The sequence below is a fragment of the Gracilinanus agilis genome, chromosome 2 (genome assembly GCF_016433145.1).
Source record: "Gracilinanus agilis isolate LMUSP501 chromosome 2, AgileGrace, whole genome shotgun sequence".
Classification (NCBI taxonomy): domain Eukaryota; kingdom Metazoa; phylum Chordata; class Mammalia; order Didelphimorphia; family Didelphidae; genus Gracilinanus; species Gracilinanus agilis.
In genome coordinates, this window is record NC_058131.1 from 281,487,610 (window position 1) to 281,510,768 (window position 23,159).

The window sequence follows — 23,159 nt, forward strand, 5'->3', positions numbered from 1 at the left end:
ACATGTTTTGTTGTTGTTGTTCTTTACCTAGGAAAAACAGTATTAAAAGTTTTTACTACATGTCCTGGCTGGAGATTGATAATCTTCCAATGCCCTTCCATGGATCTCTAATACCTCTTTGGAGGCATCTTTGCCATGATGGTGTTTGCCACTTGCTCTTAAGGGTATTCTTTTAGAGTACCACTTTTTCTTCTTATGAGTCTTACCATGGCAACAGCTGTGTGTAGGTTCTGAAATATTTTTATACTTTGTCAAATATTGTGAGAGAATGTCTTGATTCATGATAGTTAGATACCAGCTTTAAAAATTACTATTTTGATATAACTAGTCTGCCAGTTAGGCTCATGCCTTCAAGCATAAAAAGGGCCGTTTGAAATTACAATTTAATTGTATTCCTATCTACTTCATTTATTCTCTTATATAGGAACAATTTCTGGGGTTAACATTGTCATGACTTTTACAGACGAGAGGTTCTTCAACCTTGCCCTCTTTAAATTTTAATTGTCCCTCAATTTCACCTCTTTTTAAATCTAATACAAGCTTAGGAATGTGGTTTTGTTTTTGTGTGGGCCCTTTACTAGTTGTCAAATGTTGGAGCTGAGAATACCATCAACAAAAAGTAGCATAAAATCCTTTTCTAAAGATGCTAAGATGTTTCCAAGTTTGTTATGTGATGGCATTGGCACATAACCAAAGTATTCATATTTTGAGTCTATTTCATGTACACTTGTGGAATGCCCATGTTAGTGGCCAGTGCCATTTGCATCAAATACCCCATCAAGTGGAATACTGACAGGTATTTCTGATTTGTTCCAATGTGTTTTGCTTTCTTTCTTGTGGTACCTGAACACAAAAGAATGCTATTTGCTATGCCAGTGATGGCAAACCTTTTAGAGACTGAGTGCCCAACTGCAACCCATATGCCACATGTGAGCTGCCCCCTTACCCCAGACAGGCAGAGGAAGGAGAAAGCACTCCTATTGGGCTGCTGAGCAGAGGGGCCCATTGAGAAATGTTCTCAGGCACGTGTGGAGAGGGGGAAGGGAGCAGGCCCCCGATATGCATGCCGTAGGTTTGCCAGCACGGCACTATGCTGTTCCCTGTGTAAAGTTTATCACCTTGAGTAGGACTAGCCAGCAAAAAACTGTTACAGCACTCTGTGTTTCTTTGACTTTTTAAGAGCAGCCACAATGGTAATCTAATCAGGGGTGGCACTAGAGCCCAACTTGCCAGTTTTTTAGGGTTCTTGCCAGACCTTTTTAGGACATGAAGTTTCCATTGTATGTGGACCTGGCAAACACTCCCCTACTTTGTTGCCACCTCCTGTCACTCCTGACATATATGATGGGCTAGGAATTATTCTCACCTATTGATTCTGAAAATATCTACATGCCAATGTTCAAGTTCAAGTTCTCAGACAGCTTAATTTACACATATACACGAAAAAGGAAGGGAGGTCTAAATCAATCAAAAATTTGATTCTATCGATTCACAATTGACAGTCAAAGCTAAATTATTCTTCATTTCAAAAATAAGATAAGAGTTCAAATGAATTTTTTATCTTATGAAGGTAAATAAGACATGAATTACTGGGGAAGAGCTAAGTTTTATTTAATTCTTATAATTTCATTTCAAATACTTCCATTATAATTCCTAATAAAAACCAAGACATTTTAAGAGAGTAATTTAAAAGGAATTTCAAATAGATTCACAAGAATTTAAAAGGATCACTACCTTTTCAAAAGCAACTTACCTCCATCATCCAAAGGTCGTTTCTGTACTCCATAACCATAAACTGAGGGGTCCACTAGGGGTGTGGAATTATTCAAGTGAGGAATTGCATCTCCAATTTTAGCAGCAATCTGTAGTGAAAAGAAAATTAATAGTAAGTCACTAATCTAAAATCATGCCTATATTTGAGGGAGACAAATGAAGAAGCCCTTTTAAAAAGGCTGTTATCCATTTCTCCCTTTTACTTAGTTTTAAAGACAGGGAATGCCACAATGGTACAAACATTTAAAAAAAAATCATTAAAAGCTAGCTTTTCTTTTGTTATTATTGAACACTTAACTCTAAGGGAAAAAAAATCTCCCTTAAAATGTGTGTTATGCTATACTTTGGACCAATCCACAGCTTCTAAATTTATATTTTTATAAGTGTGATAAGGAAACTTGGCATATAACATAAAACATTAGGGAGTACCTGTTCTTATTACAAAAATATTCACCAGAGGGCTTCTTTCAATAATTGCAAGGCTCCCCAGGTGTATCTAAAATGACTTGACTCACCAAAAAATAAAAAATAAAAATAAAAATAAAAATAAATCACTCTCTAGGTAACACATCTGTTGAAGCTAACTTTTACTTACATCATTCCAAAGGGCCCCCAAATTAATAGGCTCGGCTGAGAGGCTTCCTCACAGGGTTCATATGTTCCCTGTCCCAGATATGAAGTGACAGTTCTTCATCTCCCTAAGTGAAAAACTCTCTCAGCATTCTGAGAGACAAGAGAAGTTCCCACATGGTCAACTTTCCCTTTTTTTGAACTCTTACAGAATTTTGTTGGTATCTTATACTTTAAAAAAATTTTTTATTACAGTAATTTGCTTTCCCCCACCAGAGACTGTAAACTCTTGGAAGGGAGGCAGTGCCTTCATTCATCTTTCTATCTCTTTTAGCACAGTGCTTTGCTGAAATGAGTAAGAAAAAACGTATAGAGATTTCAAGTTGATTCAAATACTTTTCCTACATATCCCCAGCAATACAGCACACTATTAGGAACATAGTAGGTGCTTAATAAATGCTTGCTGGTTGAACAAGCATTTATTTAGTATCTACATGCCAGATACTGGGCACTTTGTACCTGAGGATACAAATACAAAAAATAATAAATAGGCGTTGCCCCCAAGAAGCCATATCCACTGGAGAATATCCATTGATATTCTACTAGGGATGTGCAGAAGTATTACACTGTTACATTGTAGTAAATGGATAGGATCACAGATTCCTAAGTCTAGGACTGAAAGAGACTTTAAAGGCCCAGGGAGGTTAAAGTGACTTGCCCAAGTTAACATAATAACTATTCTACGAAAGGCTGAATATTTATTAGGAATGTTGTAGAAAAGATTTCTATACTGTATCAGAGGCCCTATCTCAGAGTATATGTCTGACAGAAAACTTTTTTCTTTAAAGGGGAGGATTAACAAAATTATAATGAAATGACATATAATTTTAGAAATAAAAAGCTTCTCACTGTCACAATTATTTAGTTCTTAGCAACAAGTATCAATGTTATATTTAATTGAGAACGTCACATCTCTACCAATGGATTGTTAAATCCCTGTAGGAGGGGGTTTTGTAGTTTTTATCTTCCCAGTGCCTATAAATATTTATTGAATAATTAAAATTGGATGTGATTTTTATTACAAGCATACCTTTTCTATCTAACCAAAGGAAAATATATTTTAAACAAATGATTTTGATTATTCTGACTTAGATAAGCATAGTAAATAGGTATAAAAGAAGCAACCAGTTGAGGTGCATAGTTAACACATTAAGCAGTCTTCAGCAGCAGTTTTATGATTAGATGAGACTGGTACATGTCTCCAATGAGGACCAAATTTAAGCAAATTAGGTTTGGGAAACAAAGAAAAAGAATAATAGTTTTCTCTTTAAAACTGCTGTATTCAGAATACTAATGCACCATTGATGAAATGGTCCAGTGATTCTGGAAAGCAACTTGGAATTTTAACAGTGACTAACCTGTCTATTCTATTCCTAGGCATATACCCTAATGAAGTTTATGACATAAAGGTCTCACATATACCAAAATATTCATAGCAGAGTTTTTTGTACTTGCAAAGAAGTAGAAACAAAGTAAATGCTTGTTGACAGTGGAATGTCTTAAGTTGTGGTATAGCGATCAATCGATATGCATTTATTAAGCACTTACTATGGCTAGGTACTGTACTGTGCTAAATGCTGGGGTACAAAGAAACAAACCCTGCTCTCAAGGAGCTTACATTCTAACAGGAGAGATAACATGTAAATAAAAAAGTACATACAAAGTAGATAGACAATAACCTTGGAGGGAGTGAGGGGTAGAGAGGGATGTTCTAGCAGCTGAGGAAAATGGGGAAAGAATTCTGCAGAAGGGAGTTTAAGCTGAGTTTTGAAGGAAACTAGAGATTTTAAGAGGTGGTGGTAAAGAAAGAATAAGAGCACATTTGAAGCATGGGGACATCTAGTGCAAAGATATGGAGACAAGAGATATAATGTCATATGCAAATAACAAGTAGGCCCATATGGCTAGATGGTGTGAAGGAAAGTAAAGTATAAAAAGACTGGAAAGGAAGAAAAAGGCCAGGTTGTGAAGAGCTTTAAATGCCAAATGAAATGCTTTATATTGACCCTGGAAACAAAGGAGAACCACATTGGAGTTAATAAATAGGGAAATGACACAGACTTATGCTCTATAAAAACTGCTTTGGCAGCTGTGTGGATGGATGCTTTAGAGTAGGGGAAAGACTTGTGGCAGAAAGATCAACTGGAAGGTTGTGAAATATTATGCTATAAGAAGTGAAGAATAGAATGAATATTGAAGCATGAAATGACATGAAATAATAAAAATGGAGTAAGCAGAATCAGAAAAAATAATATGCATGATTAGATCAATGTAAATTGAAGAACTGAAATTAAATATTATTAAATTATTAAAGACTCAGCTTAGCACCAAAGAAGAGATATAAGAAGGCACCATTCCTTCCCTTTGCAAAGGTGGGGGTGGGGGGTGGGGTGATGAGTGCACAACACTACATTTAAGAAATTTTCAATGTTGGTTAGTTTTGCTCAACTTTTCCCTCCTCTTTTATTTTTCTCATAAAAATCTCTTTAAAAGTTACATTATATTATGGAAAAGTTTGGAGGATAATTATATCGATATAAACTCTAGGGGAAAAATGCCACATCTTGAACCCAACTGTCAACAAAAATTGTATACTTGCTCTAAAAAACAACATACTATGTTGTAACTCTTACCTAATAGCATTTTTATTATTTTTTTAAACCTTACCTTACATCTTAGAATAAATACTATGTATTTGTTCCAGGGTAGATAACCAGTAAGGACTTAGGCAATGGGGGGTTAAATGACTTGCCTAGAGCCACACAGCTAGGTCAAATTTGAACCCAGGACCTCCTATCTCTAGGCCTGGCACTCAATCTACTGAGCCACAAAGCTGCTTCCTTTATCTTCTTGTAATATTTGTTTTGGGGGAAACTACCCACAATGCAAAAGATGACTATATGACTATTTCAAAGATACCTTTTAGGCTTTAGACAAGAAAACACGAATTTAAGAGCTATGACCACTGTGATATCCTGTCTTTGATTAGAAAGCCTTTATCAAGAACCACATGTCATATTCAGCAATTAGAAAATAAAATGTTTAGTGATTATGCTGGGAGACATGTTATTAAAAGACATGACAGAAAGCATAATTTACAAAGAGCTCAAATAATTCCAAACCAATACAGGAAAGGGTTTTAGGATAGTAGATATCAAAGAAACTCTACAGACATTCTAAATTCACAACCACATATCAAAACATCCGACTTAAAACATGAGCCACAAATACAAACCCCCTCCCCCCTCAACAGATTTGTTTCCTAGAGATAAGAACATTAATTTTTACTAAATTATAAGTCTTTTGATACAAGATCAAAGTTTTTACATTTATTCATATTTCAGTTTGTTACTGTTACATTGTTAAACTATGAATTAAGAAATTTCTCATTACAAATTAAGTAGATTAAAATGCATAGCATTTTGTCTCTTACAAACTTTTTCAGACACAGTTGAATCAATCAGAAGAAGCCTTTTGATTTCAACTGCACCAGGTCTAAACAATTCCCAACAGCAGGAAAACCACACTGGTTATTTCTCATAAGTGATCTCATAAGCAATAGCTGGCGATAAATATAAATTACTGCACTTGAGGGAACTGAGAAAAGGCTTATGTTTATCAAGGTATAGGCCAGAAGATAAGTTGAGATACACTGAAGCCAGAATATATGAACAAATCCAAAAGCAGCCCCAGCCCTTATCTGACAGAATGACTTTGAATACATACTGCTTGGCTATTCTGCTTCATGAATGTCACTCTTTTCTTTTGACAGGGCTGAGAGCAAGTATATGCATGTGCCATCTTTGTTTGTGCTGCCAGAAACACCAATAGCAAAGTGATCTTACTAAGGTATGATATGGCTAAATCCCCATCTTCTACAAGAAGCCTTTCCAGATCCCCTTGTGCCTTTCTTCCAAGACTACTCCCAATCTCTTCTGTTTATACTAGTTGTTTATATGATGTCTCCTGCCATTAGGGTAAATTCTTTGAGAGTAGGACTGCTTATTGCCTTTCTTTGTATCCTCAGGGCTTAGCACAGTACCTGGCACATAATAAGAGCTTAATAAATGCTTAACTTGATGTTCAATTTGTATTATTTCAAAGGTTTATCAGAGTATATAAAAATGGTATCTTCTTGCATAAACATTCAATTTGTATTAAGAGTAGAAGCATTTCAAAAACATTTTTTGGTAGAGTACATTGCAACACTAGATCTAACATCAAGAGCACCGGAATAAGAATTGGTTGACTTAGGCTTTAGTTCTGGTTCTGTCACTCAGGACCTCCGTAACCTTGGATAGGTCACTCAATCTGTCTTAAAATTCTCTCATCTTTAAAATAAAAGAACTGGCCTAGATTATCTCTAAAGAGTTCCTTCCGGTTTGATTGTAATATCCTTCTATCTGTTCATTAAAACAAAAAACTGAACATTTTCATGACTATATTTTGCACCTAGTGGTAATATGCAAAGGCAATTAAAAAAACCTCTTTGGCCCTAGCAATTTCCAATGAATGATGTGTTGGATTCAATCCTATGATACTGAATGCTGCATCTCTTTCTCCTAAGGCCCTGTGAAGTGGGAATGGCAGCTAAACAATCTGAGCTTGTATCATCATGCAAAGAATGGGAGATGGTATCATCACAGCATTCAAGTTTTGCTCTTTTGGGACTCTACTGTGACTCCGACAGCTACCTTTCTCCCAAAGTTGCAGCCCTAAAATCTTCGGCAGCTGGCCAAAGTCAACTAGTTGGGCTCCCCTAATCCTAGCATGGAATCACGTTAGCTAACCCTGGCCCATTCTTGGTTTGTGTCAAGTCTTGGCAATCAAGACCACACCATTCAAGATAGTCTTTCCACTCCATTAAATGTTTTGACTTTTACTTATTAATTAGTTCATCAACCACATGGCAGCCAAAGTAATTTTCCTTACATGCAATTCTAACTATATCACGACTCCTTATTGCTTCTCTGACCAAGTAGAAACTATTTAGTTTTTCAAGCCCTCCACAACTTGGCCCCAACCTATCTTTCCAGCCTCATTATACATCACTCCCCTTCCCTGTTCTTCAGACAGACATGGCAGGTACTTTACCCTTCTATAGTTGTGCCTTTGTATGGACTGTCCTCCAAGTCTCTATAATGTATTCCCTCCTTGCCTCTCAAGAGACTCCCTCACTCAAGACACAGTTCAGGTACCACATTTTCTCCAAGACTTTTTTGATCTCAGCCACTAGTGCACTCCTTCTATAACTACCTCAGATTTAGTTTGTATTTATTCTGTATGTTTTCATTCTAATGCATATACTTATATATGTATATGCTATCTCCCCAATAACATCAAACTGCTGAAAAGTACAAATTGAATCCTTAGTGCCAAGTAGAGTGTCTGGTATACACAAGATAATTAATAAATGCTTGACTGTTAAAAAAAAAAAGACAGATTGACTAAATGCTACAAAGACAACCATATAAAAATTAAATGAATCTAACTACAAAGAACACTTTGGTTTTAAACCTGGAATATTACTGCCAGGAGAGCTTTACCCAAAGTTCTAAAAGCCTCTTAATAGGTTTTTGTTTTCTAAATTTTCAATGCATTGTGCTTAATAGTTCTTATATTCCCTCAAAAATTTTACCATGATCACTGCAATGAATTGGCTTTTAAGCTTAGCTATATTTTTCAATCTGAGTAGACATTAAAACAATATTTTACCTCTCTATTTTTATTAAAGGTTCTCGAGAAAAGGCATTCATGTCAGTATTTCAAGTCGATTCTTACTATCTGGCATCAGGACAAAATATTTGCTCATATTCCTAAAAGTAATAGGTCTTTTATTCCCCTAAATATATTCATAATGAAACTTTGAAATGCAAAACATTTCTAAGTGGGATGATTGCAGGGCAAAAGCAAAAGAATGGAAATGTTACACGGAAAGACTGGGGGTGTTTGGGTAGAAGCCCAATTTGTTATATTATATCAAGAGAAAAGAATCAAAATGAGATAACTAAATAATTTCAGATCCAGTTTAGCAAGAACCATACAGAATGTCTGGGCTGGAAAGGTCCAAGAAATTATCTAGTTGGAATCCCTTGGTTTAGAAGATAGAGAAACTGAGGCTCAGAAAGTGGTTTGTAGCTAATTAGTGGCAGAGCTGGGATTAGAGTCCAGATCTGATTTGTATACACTTCACTTCCACTGCCACTACACCAAACCCTAAAATAACTAGCAGATATTTGTTATTTGAAAAACAAATAAAACATGAAGAATGATTTTGAAGGGGCAGCTGGGTAGCTCAGTGGATTGAGAGCCAGGCCTAGAGATGGGAGGTCCTAGGTTCAAATCCAGCCTCAGACACTTCCCAGCTGTGTGACCCTGGGCAAGTCACCTGACCCCCATTGCCTACCCTTACCACTCTTCCACCTATAAGTCAATACACAGAAGTTAAGGGTTTAAAATTAAAAAAAAAAAAAAAAAAAAAAAAAAAAAAAAAAAGATTTTGAAACTAAAAAACACAATAAAATAAAGCTTAGCAAAATCTCCATGAGAAATAGGAAGAATGTGTTTTTATTTATAGGAAGCTCCTGAATTTAATTGTTGTTAGAATGGACAAAGTTAACATTTATTTCTCAAATGAAACCAGGTGTTTGCTCCTTTTGCTAATGTAAATGATCAAAAAACACTTGTATACTGTGTGTACTACAGGGTCACTGCAAACAGGCCTACACTAAAATCTTAGATGAATCTTCTAGATTTTCTAGAGTACTTAATTCTCTTTAGAATCCAGTGTCTAAAAAAACTTCGGTGCAGGAACTAATTCAGTCATGAAGTCCTGAGCTGAGTAATTCTAACTTGCCCACACTTTAATCTATGGCTCTTTTGGGAGATTCCTATACTTAAAACAACTTAAGTTTACAGAGAATTCTATCACTTGACATTATTATGAAACCAAAATATCACTTATAAGAGATGCTAAACCTAAGAGTCAATGAAAAGAAGCTTTCTGTAGGGTTATTTGTGGTGCTCTCAAAATTGGTGCATGTAAAAAAAGGTAATTTATTAAAGCATCATAGTTTTAAATCAGTCCAAATAGCCATAATATACACATTAATCATAGGCATAACAGACTAAAAATATGCATTAACATTTCTAGGAGGATTCAAAGGAAATGTACATATTCTAATGCCCTAATCTGGAGTTGTCAAACAAGGCCTGTAGGGTTAATGTTAGGCCCCAGGCTGGACTGAAATGTAACTGGGAAATGTTTAACAAAATAAGCATGATACAATATAGACAATGTTAATTTGTGATTATTTAAGTCAACACATGGCAGCAAGAATGTTTCTATTCGAGTAACACTAGAGAACAGCAGTATAATCTAATAGAAAAATTACCAGAAGAGGAGTCAATTGGATTTTAGTTCAAGCTTGGATATTACTTAAATGACCTCAGACACAGCACTTAAAACTCTTTACGCTTGTTTCTTCATAGAAGAAAAAAAAAGAAGGGATTGAACTAGATATTTCCATGAACTCTTAAAAGTTCTATTTGACAGTAACTTCACTTTAAAAAATTACTTGTATTATAACTTTGGGGGCAGCTGAGTGGCTCAGTGGATTGAGAGCCAGGCCTAGAGACTGGAGGTCCTAGGTTCAAGTCCCGCCTCGGACACTTCCAGCTGTGTGACCTTGGGCAAGTCACTTGACCCCTACCACCCACCCTTACCACTCCTGGGCCAAGGACGGTCCCTAGCCCGGATGAAAAAGGAGGGTTGGGCATGGGGCTAGCAACCCCACCCTGTAAAAACTACACTGCTAAAGAAACTGCAACCTAAAGTAGGGGCAGCTGGGCTAGCTCAGTGGATTGAGAGCCAGGCCTAGAGACGAAAAGGTCCTAGGTTCAAGTCTGGGCTCAGACACTTCCCAGCTGGGTGACCCTGAGCAGCGACTATGTGTCCCATTGCCTACTGGTTGTGGCCCTATGCTCCTTGAATGGAGTCCCAGGATAAAAAAAAAAATTATAACTTTGTCAAAAAAGTTATTTTCTAAAAAAAAAAAAAAAAAAAATGCTACTGGATGACAATCTAGTCAGCAGGCTGATCATGACCAATTTGGTCTGAACTCTAAATGCTCACCTAGAGGGAAGTGCAAGATTTATGCTTTAGGCAAATGGTTAAACTAGATCACCTCTAAGGTCCCTTAAACTCTAAGATTTTATACCATGATTATAACACGCCCTTCATCTTATTAATGACTTGGGTACATAGAAATTCTTAATGTCATTCACTTTGTTAAATAAAATTCCTACAATATGAATGATCACTAGGATGCAGAAAAGTATTAGGAATCTATTACATGTCTACCACAACTTTAAATTAGTAACAATGTTATTACTGTTTGTATATAAAGAGAAGAGCATTGACATCAATACTGCCATGCTTTGAGGTTTTATTCATTATAAAAAAAGATAAATTTGTAGCAATCCATACAAGGCTTTATGTCATACACTAATGTATGCCTTTCCCTTATGACTAACAGCAGACATTTTTGTAAAGTAGCAGATTCCAGGATTAGAAGCACAATTTGTGGTCACAGAGCCTAAGGAAGCTAACTGACCCATTCTGGGATGAACCCATCACCATGACTTCGTTAGTACCTTATTCCAATTAACTGAGCTAACCAGCAGTATCTTGGGAAATATTCTGAGTGGCTGGATAACTGCACTGAATCATTTAAATATCACTATCAAAATAAAGATTGTGACAAGAAATGAACAAATCAGATATTTCTATACTTCAGTATGTCTCCTCTCTGTAAACAATTTCTGGGAATAGACACCCCCTTACCCCCACCCCATAGTATCATCAAAATATCCCTATAGACTTAAAAATTACTATGCCTTGAAAATAGTCTTAGGATGAAATAACAGGCTACCTAGTCATTTTATCAGAAAGAGTGCAACTGATTTCTAATATACTCTGAATGTGCTACATGAGTGACTTCTTGGGTTTGAGATACCTAACTTCCGAAAGACCACAACTTAAAATCCCACAGGACATGGACTCCTACTCCCAATTATGTTCCAGTAGATAAAAGGGGTATAAGAGAACATACTATGATGAACTTAAAAGTCTTAAGAATTTAGCTTTTATCAATGAGCTAAGTAGGTACTTAGTAAGAAAAAAAAAGTTATAGCAATTTTGAAGGGAACCTGTTTTTCCCTATGCTCTAACAGAGTGGAGGATGGAGGAATCACATCTTCCTTAGAGAGCTGCATTAGACCCTGTGCTTCAGTCAGGTATACTGTAGACCAGATGCACATAAAAACATAAAATTCTTTGAGGCAAAATCTACTATAAGCCACATATTATTGATGATTTCTAACATTCAATTCCTGCCCAATGCAAATCTATAAAATAAACTTAAAATGACCCACAAACCTGTGTTTTATTTTTTAAAGGTCAGCAAGTCCTTGGAGATAGTATCGACTTTCAGCTGCTAACATATAGAAGTAATACATTCACAGCAATTTTCTCCATTGGGCTTATTACTACTCCAGTCAATGGTGCATTTCAGAGCTGGGAACATTTCCAATGAAGTTTTCATTGCTAGTAGTAAACAACATTGCTTCAACAGTCCATAACTGGTCAGCATTTAAGAGGGTCTCCCTCTTGAGCAGGTTGTCCAAGAATAAAAGCTCAACCACTGGCTCAAGAGAGGCAGAAAGTCTTCTCAATGGTTCAAAATGCTTTTTAAGTTCAACTACAGGCCTTCTGTACCTGAGGTTCTGAGCACTTTAGGGCAATGGCTACAATCTTCCCGAACTCAGAAGGCCAACAAGGTGGCTGTCAAAACATCAGCACAGAGTGAAAGCCATTATATATTAGTAGCCAGTGAGAAACATGGTTCAGGACCCTGTACTGCAGATGAGAGCACTGCAACTTGATGGCAAAGCTGAAAGAGGCAGAAGGAAAAGGGAGTTGGATGGCATGTTCATCCATGACAGCCACTGATTTGCTCTGTAGACTAGGCAAAATGAATACTCACTACTGTACTGGTTGGAGACTAGGCAGTAAGCAACAGTGCACCAGATAAATTTTTAGTTGGAACCACAGGGTTGGAAAGTTCTGGGATCCGACATAATGTCTACAGGAACATCAATATTAAAATGAAAAGTCAGTATCTGGGAAACAGGAAGATTTCCCTCCCCTGGAATACTGGAAAGAGATGTAAAGACCACATCTTCAAGCGCCAGAGTGGAGACATTCTTCTAACACAATGAGTCCTGTTGCTTTCTGTTGGGAACCAAGCAATAATCAGTTTTAGCCCAACTTTTAAAGTAACAGTTAGTGCACCTACAATTAAATATGAAGAGGTGATGAATGTGTGAAGAATATACAGGAAAGACACTCAGAAAAGGAAATTCCATGTACATCAATTTAATACACTTATACAACACATTCTGTTCTAAGGATCCTAAAAGAAATAAAGCAGTATCTTTCAATGTTAGCTCACTCATCATTTCCTGGATTCTGAGCTAAAAGGGTTCATGCAATCTCCCTCTTTTTATGGGTGAGGTTATTGGAGGCACCTATAACTTAAATGATGTGCCTCCTCACCTTATAAAATGAGTTTCCTCAACTGACAAGATGCACAGTGCAGTAAGTAGAAAAACTATCTGGCCAGGCGGAGTCAGTATCACTAATATTTCTTATCTTGTCAAACTTTCCCATTAAGTGGGGGTGGGTGGGAGGGGGAATGCATTAGGAAATTCCTACCTGGGGGGGAAGGAAGGTCACCTACATCCTTTGGCCCCTCCCACCTTGAATACAATCCCTTCCCTTTTCCCTCTCAAGCGAGAAAAATTCTAGAATCAGGGTTAATATAGGATTTAGAGATGTAAGAGACCTGAAAAGAAAGGTGTAAAATAAAGGCACTGGACTAGATTATCACCAAGCCTCTTTCCAGCTCCAAATCCTACTGCTTCACTGGAGTAATCTAAAAAGTGTAAAACTATTTTTACTAGGCTACTAGGACTTGCAAATAGTATTTATAACTTCTTCTATATTCTACTTCTTATCCCAGTCCCATAGTTTTCCCATCCCTAAAAGCTTCTGGCTCCAAAATTCTCACGCAGGACCCCCTCGTCCCACAGAGGTCTGTACCCCAAACTACCGGCCCCGGGAGGGAACTTGAGTCCTGCTGGGCAGAAGGCAACCCCAAGGGGCTTTTCGGCTGCATCAAGCAGCCCCCGAGTCCCACAAAGCAGGCCAGGGCTCAGGCCTCCTTGCACCAGAGTCCTCGGCGCCGGATTCTGCAGTTTCTGCGGGACGCTGAGCAGCCAGGCCCCGTCAGGGCGCCGGCTCCCGCCCGCCCCCCCGAGGCCTAGCCCCGGTCCCCCGCCCCCGGCCCCGCCTTGGCCTCCTCCGCTCCCCGCCAGCCCGCGCCTACCCGTACCTGCCGGACCCGGGTCAGAGCATCCACCAAGCCATCGGACTTCATCCCCACCGGAGCCGCGCTCTGTCCCTGCACCAGCTCCGCCATTACAGCCGCCGCCGCCGCCGCCGCCACCGCCACCGCCGCCGCCGCCACTCGGCTCCCCAATCCTGCCTCTTGCTCCGCTTGGGGACCCGTAGCCGGAAAGGGAAAGTCGCTTCACTTCCGCCGGAAAGGAAGCCGGGGGCCTCGGCTGGATGGGAGCTCGGACGGTGGGCGGGGTCAAGGCACGTGACCTCGGTCGGACCGGAACAAGGCGGGGGTGGGGAGGTCTGCAGGTGGTCACCCCGGCGAGGAAGCTCTTCTGGATTGGAGGACTGTCCCGGGAATGCCCCTTCTTGGGGAGGTCCAGGGAAAGCGGGAACATCTTTGCACAGCCACAGGTCGTGACTTCCTCCATTGGTGTTGTCCCGACATGATATGGTGGCTTGGTGGTAGAATGATTTTGTATTGAAGTGGGCTTGAGATTATTTCAAGCCTTGTAAAATGTTGTGACATGACTGACACTGGTGTCGTAAAACAGCAATGGTGGGCACCACATTACCCCAAATGACCAGGCTCCCGTGGAAGCCAGTATTTTGAAATACTGTTACTTAACAGGTGAATTTATATGTGAGGGGACTTCAAAGACCATCTAATCCACCACTCTCAATTCAGATTTGAGGAAACAGATCCAGAGAAGTTGTGTCTTGCCTAAAATCACAAGCTAGAAAACATTAGACATGCAACTGAAGCACTGTTTTTCTGCTTCCTAAACAAATGCACTTTCTGTTACCCTGGCTACTTTTGTTGCAAGGGCAAAACTCTCCCCACTGAAAACCAGTGATATTTCAGTTAATTCTCCTTAAAACTTTGGAAACTTCCTGGTGTAGTGGAAAGAGATGAATTAGAGAATCAGAATTTCAAATTCAGCTCATGCCTAAAAAAGAATCTGATTATAGGTATTATATATAGATATAGGTATAGATAGATAGATATAGATATATATAGCCCTTGACTGAGGTCTAGAGACAGAGGTCCTAGGTCCAAATGTGACCTCAGATATTTACTAGCTGGATGACCCTGGGCAAGTCACTTTATCCCCATTGCCTAGCCCTTACCACTCTTCTGCCTTGGAACCAATACTTACTATTGATTCTAAGGTGGAAGGTGGAAGGTAAGGGTTTTTTAAAAAATCTGATTATAATACACTCAAGAAGTTTTTGAAGACCCAAGAGACCATCTTCATATATATATATATTTTTAAGATACAGGATGGTTGCTGTTTATTCTTTTGTTTTTAAACCCTTACCTTCTATCTTGGAGTCAATACTGGGTATTGGTTCCAAGGCAGAAGAGTAGTAAGGGTAGGACCCTTACCTTCCATCTTGGAGTCAATACTGTGTATTGTCTCCAAGGCAGAAGAGTGGTAAGAGCTAGGCAATGGGGGTTAAGTGATTTGCCTAGGGTTACACAGCTAGGAACTGTCTGAGGCCAGATTTGAACGTAGGACCTCCCATCTCTAGACCTTTTTTTAAAGATTTTTTTTTTAAGACCTTCAGGAGACATGAGTTCTAGTCCCAACTCAGCTATTAACTGTATAAATTTGAACAAAGGCCTTTCTCCTGAAACTCAGATTCCTTATCTTTATAAGATGGGGCTTGGACAAATTGTCTCTAATGACTGACTAATATTCTGTATTCTGTGGGGTTCTGTGTAGATTGTACTGAGCTACTATGGCATGTAGAACTTCTCAAGCCAGAATTCTTTCACCATGAATGGGTTGCACTGAGATGGGCTGTTGTCTATCACTCCTTTCTGTTGCCTAGTGACACAGCATAGGAATGTCACTGGCACGGGAACTATGACATCACAAAGAAACATTACACCAAAGACAAGAAGAAGTCTGGTGTTCTTTTACACATTCTTCATAGGCAATGAGCCCTTAGTGAACACTAAATATTACTAGACCATTGTTTCTGTGTTGAATCTAAATGCTGTGGGACAGGGTTTAGGATTGTGAGCCTTAGAGTAGTTACTGAAAGTGAATTGTTTGAAATAGATTCAGCAGATCAGAGGAAGAAGGGACTTAGAGCTGAAACAAGGGAATCTACATAATTTCAGAAGGCAGAACTTCCAGAAATTGCAGAAAGACTGTTTTAGCTAATCATCAGGAAGAACTTCTTAACAATCAGAGTTGTTGGAAATCGGAATTGGTGGCCTAAGTAATAATGAGTTTCCTAAATATTGAAAGTGTTCAAGTATCAATCAATAAACATTTATTAAGCACTTTGTGTCAAGCACTGTTCTAAGAGCTAAGGATGAAAAGAAAGGAAAAAAAAGACAATTCCAGCTCTCAAGAAGCTCACTCACTAATAAGTGTCTGAGACAACATGCAAACATCTATGTATAAACCATATATATAGGATAAGTTGGAAAAAACAGAGGAAAGGCACTAGGATTTAGGGGGAGTGGGAAACCTTCCTGTAGAAGGGAGGATTTAAACTGGGACTCTTTTTTTTTTTTTAAAACCCTTAACTTCTGTGTATTGGCTCATAGGTGGAAGAGTAGTAAGGGTGGGCAATGGGGGTCAAGTGACTTGCCTGGGGTCACACAGCTGGGAAGTGTCTGAGGTCAGATTTGAACCTAGGACCTCCTGTCTCTAGGCCTGACTCTCAATCCACTGAGCTACCTAGCTGCCCCTAAACTGGGACTCTTGAAGGAAACCAGGGAAGTTAGGAGGCAGGGACAAGGAAGGAGAGCATTCCATACATGGGAAATAGCCAGTGAACATACTCAAGAGTTGGTAAAATGGAATTTCTTTTTTGTAAGAACAACAAGGAGGCCAGTATTCCTAGATCACAGAATATGTGGAGAGATATAAAGAATAAGATATTTAGAAATGTTGGGGAGGGACAGGTTATATAGGGCTTTGAAAGCCAAAAAGAAGATTTTATATTCGATTTTGGAAATGATAAGGAATTACGGTAGTATAATGAGAGGGCAGGGTATCATAATCTGACTTGCCTATTAGGAAGATCATTCTGATAGCTAGCCTGCTGAGACCCTATGAAAGGATGATGGCAGTGTCAGAAGAAAGAGGGGAGAGATATTGTGAAGACAAAATTGACAAGTCTTGGCAATAGATTATATATGGGGAGTGAGGAGTCAAAGATGAAAGCTAGGTTGTGATACTGAGTGACTAGGAGGATGATGGTACCCTCAAGAGTATTAGGGAAATTTGGAAAAAGACTGGGTTTGGGGACAGATAATGAGTTTAGTTTTTTGGATGTGCTGACTGTAAAATGTTAACCAAACAGGTCCAATAAGCAGTTGGAGATGAGATAGAGGTCATCAGGGGGGTTAGGACCGAATAAGTAGATTTGGGAATCATCAGCATAAAGATATGAATTCAAACCACGGGAGCTAATGAAATCTCCAAATGAAATCATATACAAGGAGAAAAGAAGGGGACCCAGGACAGAGACCATAGTACACTCATGATCCCTAGGCATGCACTAGATGAAACTCCAGCAAAGAAGAAGTTAAATGGAAGAAAACTAGGAGAAAGTAATGCCCTATATTGGTGGAACTGTGAAGTGATATAACCTGGATATAATCCAGAACCATGTCCAAAGGGCCATAAAATTGCATATCCTTTAATCCAGCAATGCCACTACTAGGCCTATATCCCAACAAGATCAAATAAAAAGGAAAAGGAAGTATATGTACAAAAATATTTATAGTAGCTCTTTTTCTAGTGGCAAAAAACTGGAAACTGAGGGAATGTCTATCAATTTGGGGAGAGACTGAACAGGTTGTAGTTTATAATTATAATGGAATACTATTATCCATAAAAAGTGACAAACAGGAAGAGTTCAGAAAAAACTGGAAAGACATATAAACCGATGCAAAATAAAGTGAGCAGAACCAGGAGAACACTATATATACAATAATAGAAATATTATATGATAATCAATGATTATCAGCAATACAAGGTTCCAAGATAACCCTAATGGACTCATGATGAAAAATACTATCTAGAACAATAGTAGGAACTGTCAGAGTCTGGATGCAGATCAAAACATACTATTTTTCACTTTGTTTCCTTCATGAGTTTTTTTATATGTACAATATGATACATATTGCATGAGGACTATGGAAATATAAATTGCATGACAGCACTGGTCAGAGAGTGGGGAGGGAAGTGAGGAAGGGAGAGAATATGGATTGCAAAATGCCAAATAACAATTGTTAAAAATTGTTTCTATGTGTAATTGAAAAAGGAGAAATAAAAAAAGAAATATCCCAAAAACTTAGAGAAAAGACAGTGGTTGACAGGGTCAAAAGCTGAAGAGAGGTCAAGAAGGAAGATTGAGGAAAGGTCATTAGATGTGGCAATTAAAATATTATTAACTTTGGAGAGAGCTATTTTGGTTGAATGATGAGATCAGAAGCCAGATTGTAGAGTAAAAGGAGAGAGTGAGGGGGAATGAAGTAAAGGCTCCTATTGATAAGATGACCTTCTCAAGTTTAGCCACAAAGTGGAGAGAATTATGGGACAGTAGGAAGCAGGGATGGATGAGAATTGAGTGAAGGTTTTTTAAAAATGGGGAATACTTGGAAATGTTTGTACATAGTAGGGAAATACAAGTAGAAAAAGAGAAGTTGACAATTATTGATAGTGGGGTGATAGTGGGGTGATAGGGCAATCTACTGGAGAAAATGGAACGGAATGAGATCTGTTGGGTGAAAGAAGGGAGGAAGGTAGGAGGAGAAGGAAGGAAAAGCCAGAAGAAGGGAAGGAAGGTAGGTAGGGAAAGGAAGATAGCTGGTCCTACCAGCCCTGATGGGGAAATTGACTCAAGCTCTTTGGGGCTCAAATAAAGGTCAGGAAACAACTTAAGTTTATAGAATAGCTAGGTTTATTTAGATAGGAAAAGTTAGGAAAGGGAAGGTCTCCAGAGATCTAGGCTCTTTTTCCAAAAAGGGTCTTCCCTGAAAAAAGCTGCAGAAAAGGCACCAAAAGCACCCACGCCTCTCTCTCTTATACTTTCTCAGACACCTCCCACAGAGGAAGTGGGAAGTGTCTGAGGAAGTTGTGGTAGGGAGTCCTGGGAGTTGTAGTCTCCCAGGACTTAGAACATTTTAAACTGCACATTCCCCACTATGATCCTTTGGGAGACCAGTCTCCCCAATGGATCAAAACAAACATAAATAAATTTACAATCATAATAAAATAAAGGTTATATACATCAATGCAAGGGGGGAAATGGCAACAATTTTTACAACAAAAGAAAACCAAATACTTGGCATTTTTTTTTTTTACAAAAAAAATTCAGGGGGCAGTCCCCTTCCTTCACAACAACATATATATATACACATATATACATATAAAACAAATACATTTAAACAAACGAATTTTTAACAAGATAAATGAATTTAAAACAAAACCCCCCAAAGTTCAAATTTTTGCACATCCAGTTTTTCTCTCAGGATCTACTAGGTCAATGTGTGGTGTCCACTTGGTGTCCATGGGCATGTCCATCTGGATTCTGGGAGGCAGTAAACTTCTTTCACTAAAATAACTTAGAGTCTTTTCATATAAATAAAACACATTCCCCCCGAGAAGGATAGAAAGAAACATTGACAGTGCACAGAGATACATGGCTGAGGCATGAGGTATATGAATCACTGCCAATTAAAGTCATCAGAAAAAAAATCACAAAAAAGTCAAATAACTATTGGATAAAAATTCTAAACATCCAATCCTAAATTTTATATGGAAAAAATTCTAAATAAGAAAAAACAAAATTACACTAGGTCTTTGAATAATGTCCAATCAAAGCAATACATGTTCAATATCATGCATGTACCCACTTAGCAGCCAGGATCACAGTCAACTGTCATAGTGAGAAAATTAGGAAAAGGACTAGATTTTTATTTATTGGTCTGACATTTCATCATTTCTTCTTTCATTGTTTCTTCTCAGGGATAGAATATGGAGCCAGAACAATTGTTAGGTATTTAATACAAATTTCACAAGGAGTGTAGTTCAAGGAGTCCTATGTCATAATGTATGTTAAGTGCCACAACCTCAAGTCTCACACTAGGTTCAAGTCCTTTTTTTAAAATTTTTTATTGGTGTAGAAGTCTCAGTAGTCCTAACAGGATTGGTTTCTCTTTTTGACCTTTGTGCTCTTTTGGCATCATGCATGTTAGGTACGTGCTTCTTTGGCACTTTATAGATATCCGTGCGTCTTTGGCACTGTATAGATGAAATCTGTGCTCCTTTGTTGATCCCATTTCGTTGAATCAGACATATATACTAAGTCCCATAATAGCAAAATACAAATGGCAGTGTCAGTAGTCTAAGGCTTTTGGGTAGGCAATTAGAACTAATGGGTATACTAAACCTACACTAATCTAATAATCAAAAACTCTTTCAATTTAGATGACATGTGCTTAGGAAAATATCAAATTGCACATACAATAATAAAAAATGTGCTAAAGATTAAAAAATATGTATATCTCCTATAATCAGTGACAATCAAAAAAATATATATCTATTGCAATTCATGTCATTTAAGGAGGGGTAGAATATAAAGGTTTTTACCCAAGAATTTAGATGCATTTCCTCTTAACTTAGTCAAGGTCCACAGTGTGAGTGCAAATAAATAATATTTGGTAAAACAAAAAATCATTGAAGAAAATACAAAAATTTCACAAAAAAAGCACAAAATGCAAATCAAGTTAATACAGATCACTAATACAGGTTTTTCTCCAGGTAATATATGTACAAAGAAAATACCAAATCGTCCTTCATTCAAGTACAAGGATTGATCAAATACAGTGAAACAACAACAACAACAAATAGTATAGAGTCAGCAATAAGGAAGTCACAAATACAATCAATAGTCAATTACAGGAAGGTATAGTCAATTATTCAGTATCAACAGAAGGTACTAGTTTCACATGGCTACAATGAATCCATGAGTCCTCCCCAATTTTAATAGCTATTGGTGTAGTCAATAGGACCTGGAATGGTCTAGCATTATGCATGCCTTTCTTAGCAATGAGAAGTGTCACTTTATTATGTGATATAAGGGTTCTGAAGGAAGCCAAATGGGCAATTATTGATATTCATATTGTAGATAGAATTCATGTTTTGAGTAAGGACTGAACTAGTGCTATCTTGAAGATCTTCTTTAGCTTTTAAAGTCTATAATTTGGTGGCACTAGAGATCTAGTTCAGGAATTCTTAATCTTTTTTTGTATCATGAACCCCTTTGGCAACCTAGTACAACCAATAGAATCCTCAGAATTAAAAAGAAAAACATTATAATTGATATACAGCCAGTTCAGTTGTGTCTGTCTTTGTGACCTCATTTGGGGTTTTCTTAGCAGAGATTCTGGAATGATTTGCCATTTCCTTCTCCAGTTCATTTTACAGATGAGGAAACTAAGGCAAACAGGGTTTAGTGACTTGCCCATGGCTAGTATCTGAGGTCAAATTTGAACTTATATCTTCCTGATTCTAAACCCAGTGCTCTATCCATTGTACTGCATACCTATCCCAAATATCAGTTAGCAATTAGTGAAAATAAAAGTGTATATTTCATGGGCTCCACTGAAATGTATCATGAACCCCAGAAAGTCTGTGGACCACAGATTAAGAACCCTCAATCTAGTCTAACTCTCTTAAATTGAGGCCTAATATGGGAAATAATCTAAGGTCCCAAAGCTAGTTAGTGCCAGAGCTAATTATAGTACCCAGCATATTACTATGATCCAGCAGGACTTGTTTTACATACACAACCAATACCTTCTACAATCCTTTGTGTAAGTTAAAAATCATGCATAATATTGAATCCCATTATTTAATATTTCTTATATGAACATACTTAAGCATTTTATGTCTTTCCTTAGACTGATCAGAGCTACCAGCATCACTACTCTTATAATTTTGGATCATTATTAATTATTAATAAAACAAATAGAAGCACTGTTCTGATGTGAACACAACTCGTTACAAGCTAAGAACTCTGGACAAAGACTGATGTGTGAGGGGCAGCTAGGTGGCATAGTGGATAGAGTGTGGCATAGTGGATAGAGTGCCAGGCTGGAGTCGGGAAGACCTGGATTCAAATTTAGCCTCCCACATTTCCTAACTATGTGATCTTGGGCAAGTCACTTAACCCCAATTGCCTAGCCCTGTCTTTCTGTCTTAGAGTTGTTACTAAGACAGAAAGGAGGGGATTGGAAAAAAAATGATCAAGTTAATGTTTTGTAATGATTTATACTAATGCTTCTCAGAAAATGAGTATGACTGAGCAAACTACTATGATATTTTATGCTGTTTAAAATGGCATGGATTTAATATGTAATTAAAATTTTTATTTTAAATATTTTTCTTTTACTTTTTACCTTTATTTTTTTCACTTGCCAGTCATTCACATTCAGTCATATATACCTGAATTCACATTTGTTGAGTTTGAGTAAATTGAGATCCTGCTGTATTTCTTGAATGCCTGTGAATGAATAAGGACTTGAATATAAACATTTTAAATTCCTATAGTGACCTAAATTACCAACCATCATATACTTCTTTAATATTTCAGTTGAAAATGGTAAGAAGCTTTGAATTCTCATTCATATGGTGTTTTAAAATTTATAAAGTACTTGCCTAATTACTTCCCTTTCTCTAATTTTTAACCTCTCCTTATCTTTTCAGTTCTTCCAAACATGCAGATGGCCATCCTCTCCTATTCTTAAAAACCTTCATTTCACCCAGCATCCCCTTAAATTATCCCTTTATAGCTCTACTTCTTTTCATAGTCAAATGCCAAGAAAAAAATGTTAACATTCCTTGCCTTCACCTTTTCACAAACTACTCAACCTTGCAATCTGACTTGCACCATCACTTGACAAGTTCTCTCCAAGCTTAATACTGATCTCTATGTGGCTATACCCAGTGGCCTTTTTGTAGTTCTCATCCTTCCTGACCTTTCTATTGGGTTTGATACTTCTTCCTGGATATTTTTTTCTTCCCTGGGTTTTCCCCTGTACTAGTCAATTGTGAATCTTTTTTAGCCCATCCTATTGATCCTTCTTAGTCTCCTAAATTAGTTCATTATCTTTCTCTATCCACATGCCCAGGGCTCTATCCTGGACCCCTACCTTTTCTCTCTAGATTCTTGGTGATCTAATCAGCCTTTATAGATTCAATTGCTGTCTTTATGCACATGGCTAACAAATATACTTATCTAGTTCTCATCTCTC

The 23,159-nt window shown here is 37.8% G+C and overlaps 2 protein-coding genes across 2 annotated transcripts in view; both read right to left on the bottom strand.

The window, feature by feature from the left end:
* Positions 1–13,946, bottom strand: part of FUBP3 (far upstream element binding protein 3) — a 73,486-nt gene extending 59,540 nt beyond the window's left edge. The window contains exons 1-2 of the mRNA XM_044663979.1: positions 13,860–13,946; positions 1,754–1,862 (exon numbers count right to left, since the gene is read on the bottom strand). Coding sequence (XP_044519914.1) covers positions 1,754–1,862; positions 13,860–13,946 — 196 coding nt within the window. The remainder of the gene's footprint in view (positions 1–1,753; positions 1,863–13,859) is intronic.
* The window catches only part of ASS1 (argininosuccinate synthase 1), a 201,098-nt gene continuing 191,884 nt past the window's right edge, over positions 13,946–23,159 (bottom strand). The window contains exon 13 of the mRNA XM_044659689.1: positions 13,946–14,325. Coding sequence (XP_044515624.1) covers positions 13,946–14,325 — 380 coding nt within the window. The remainder of the gene's footprint in view (positions 14,326–23,159) is intronic.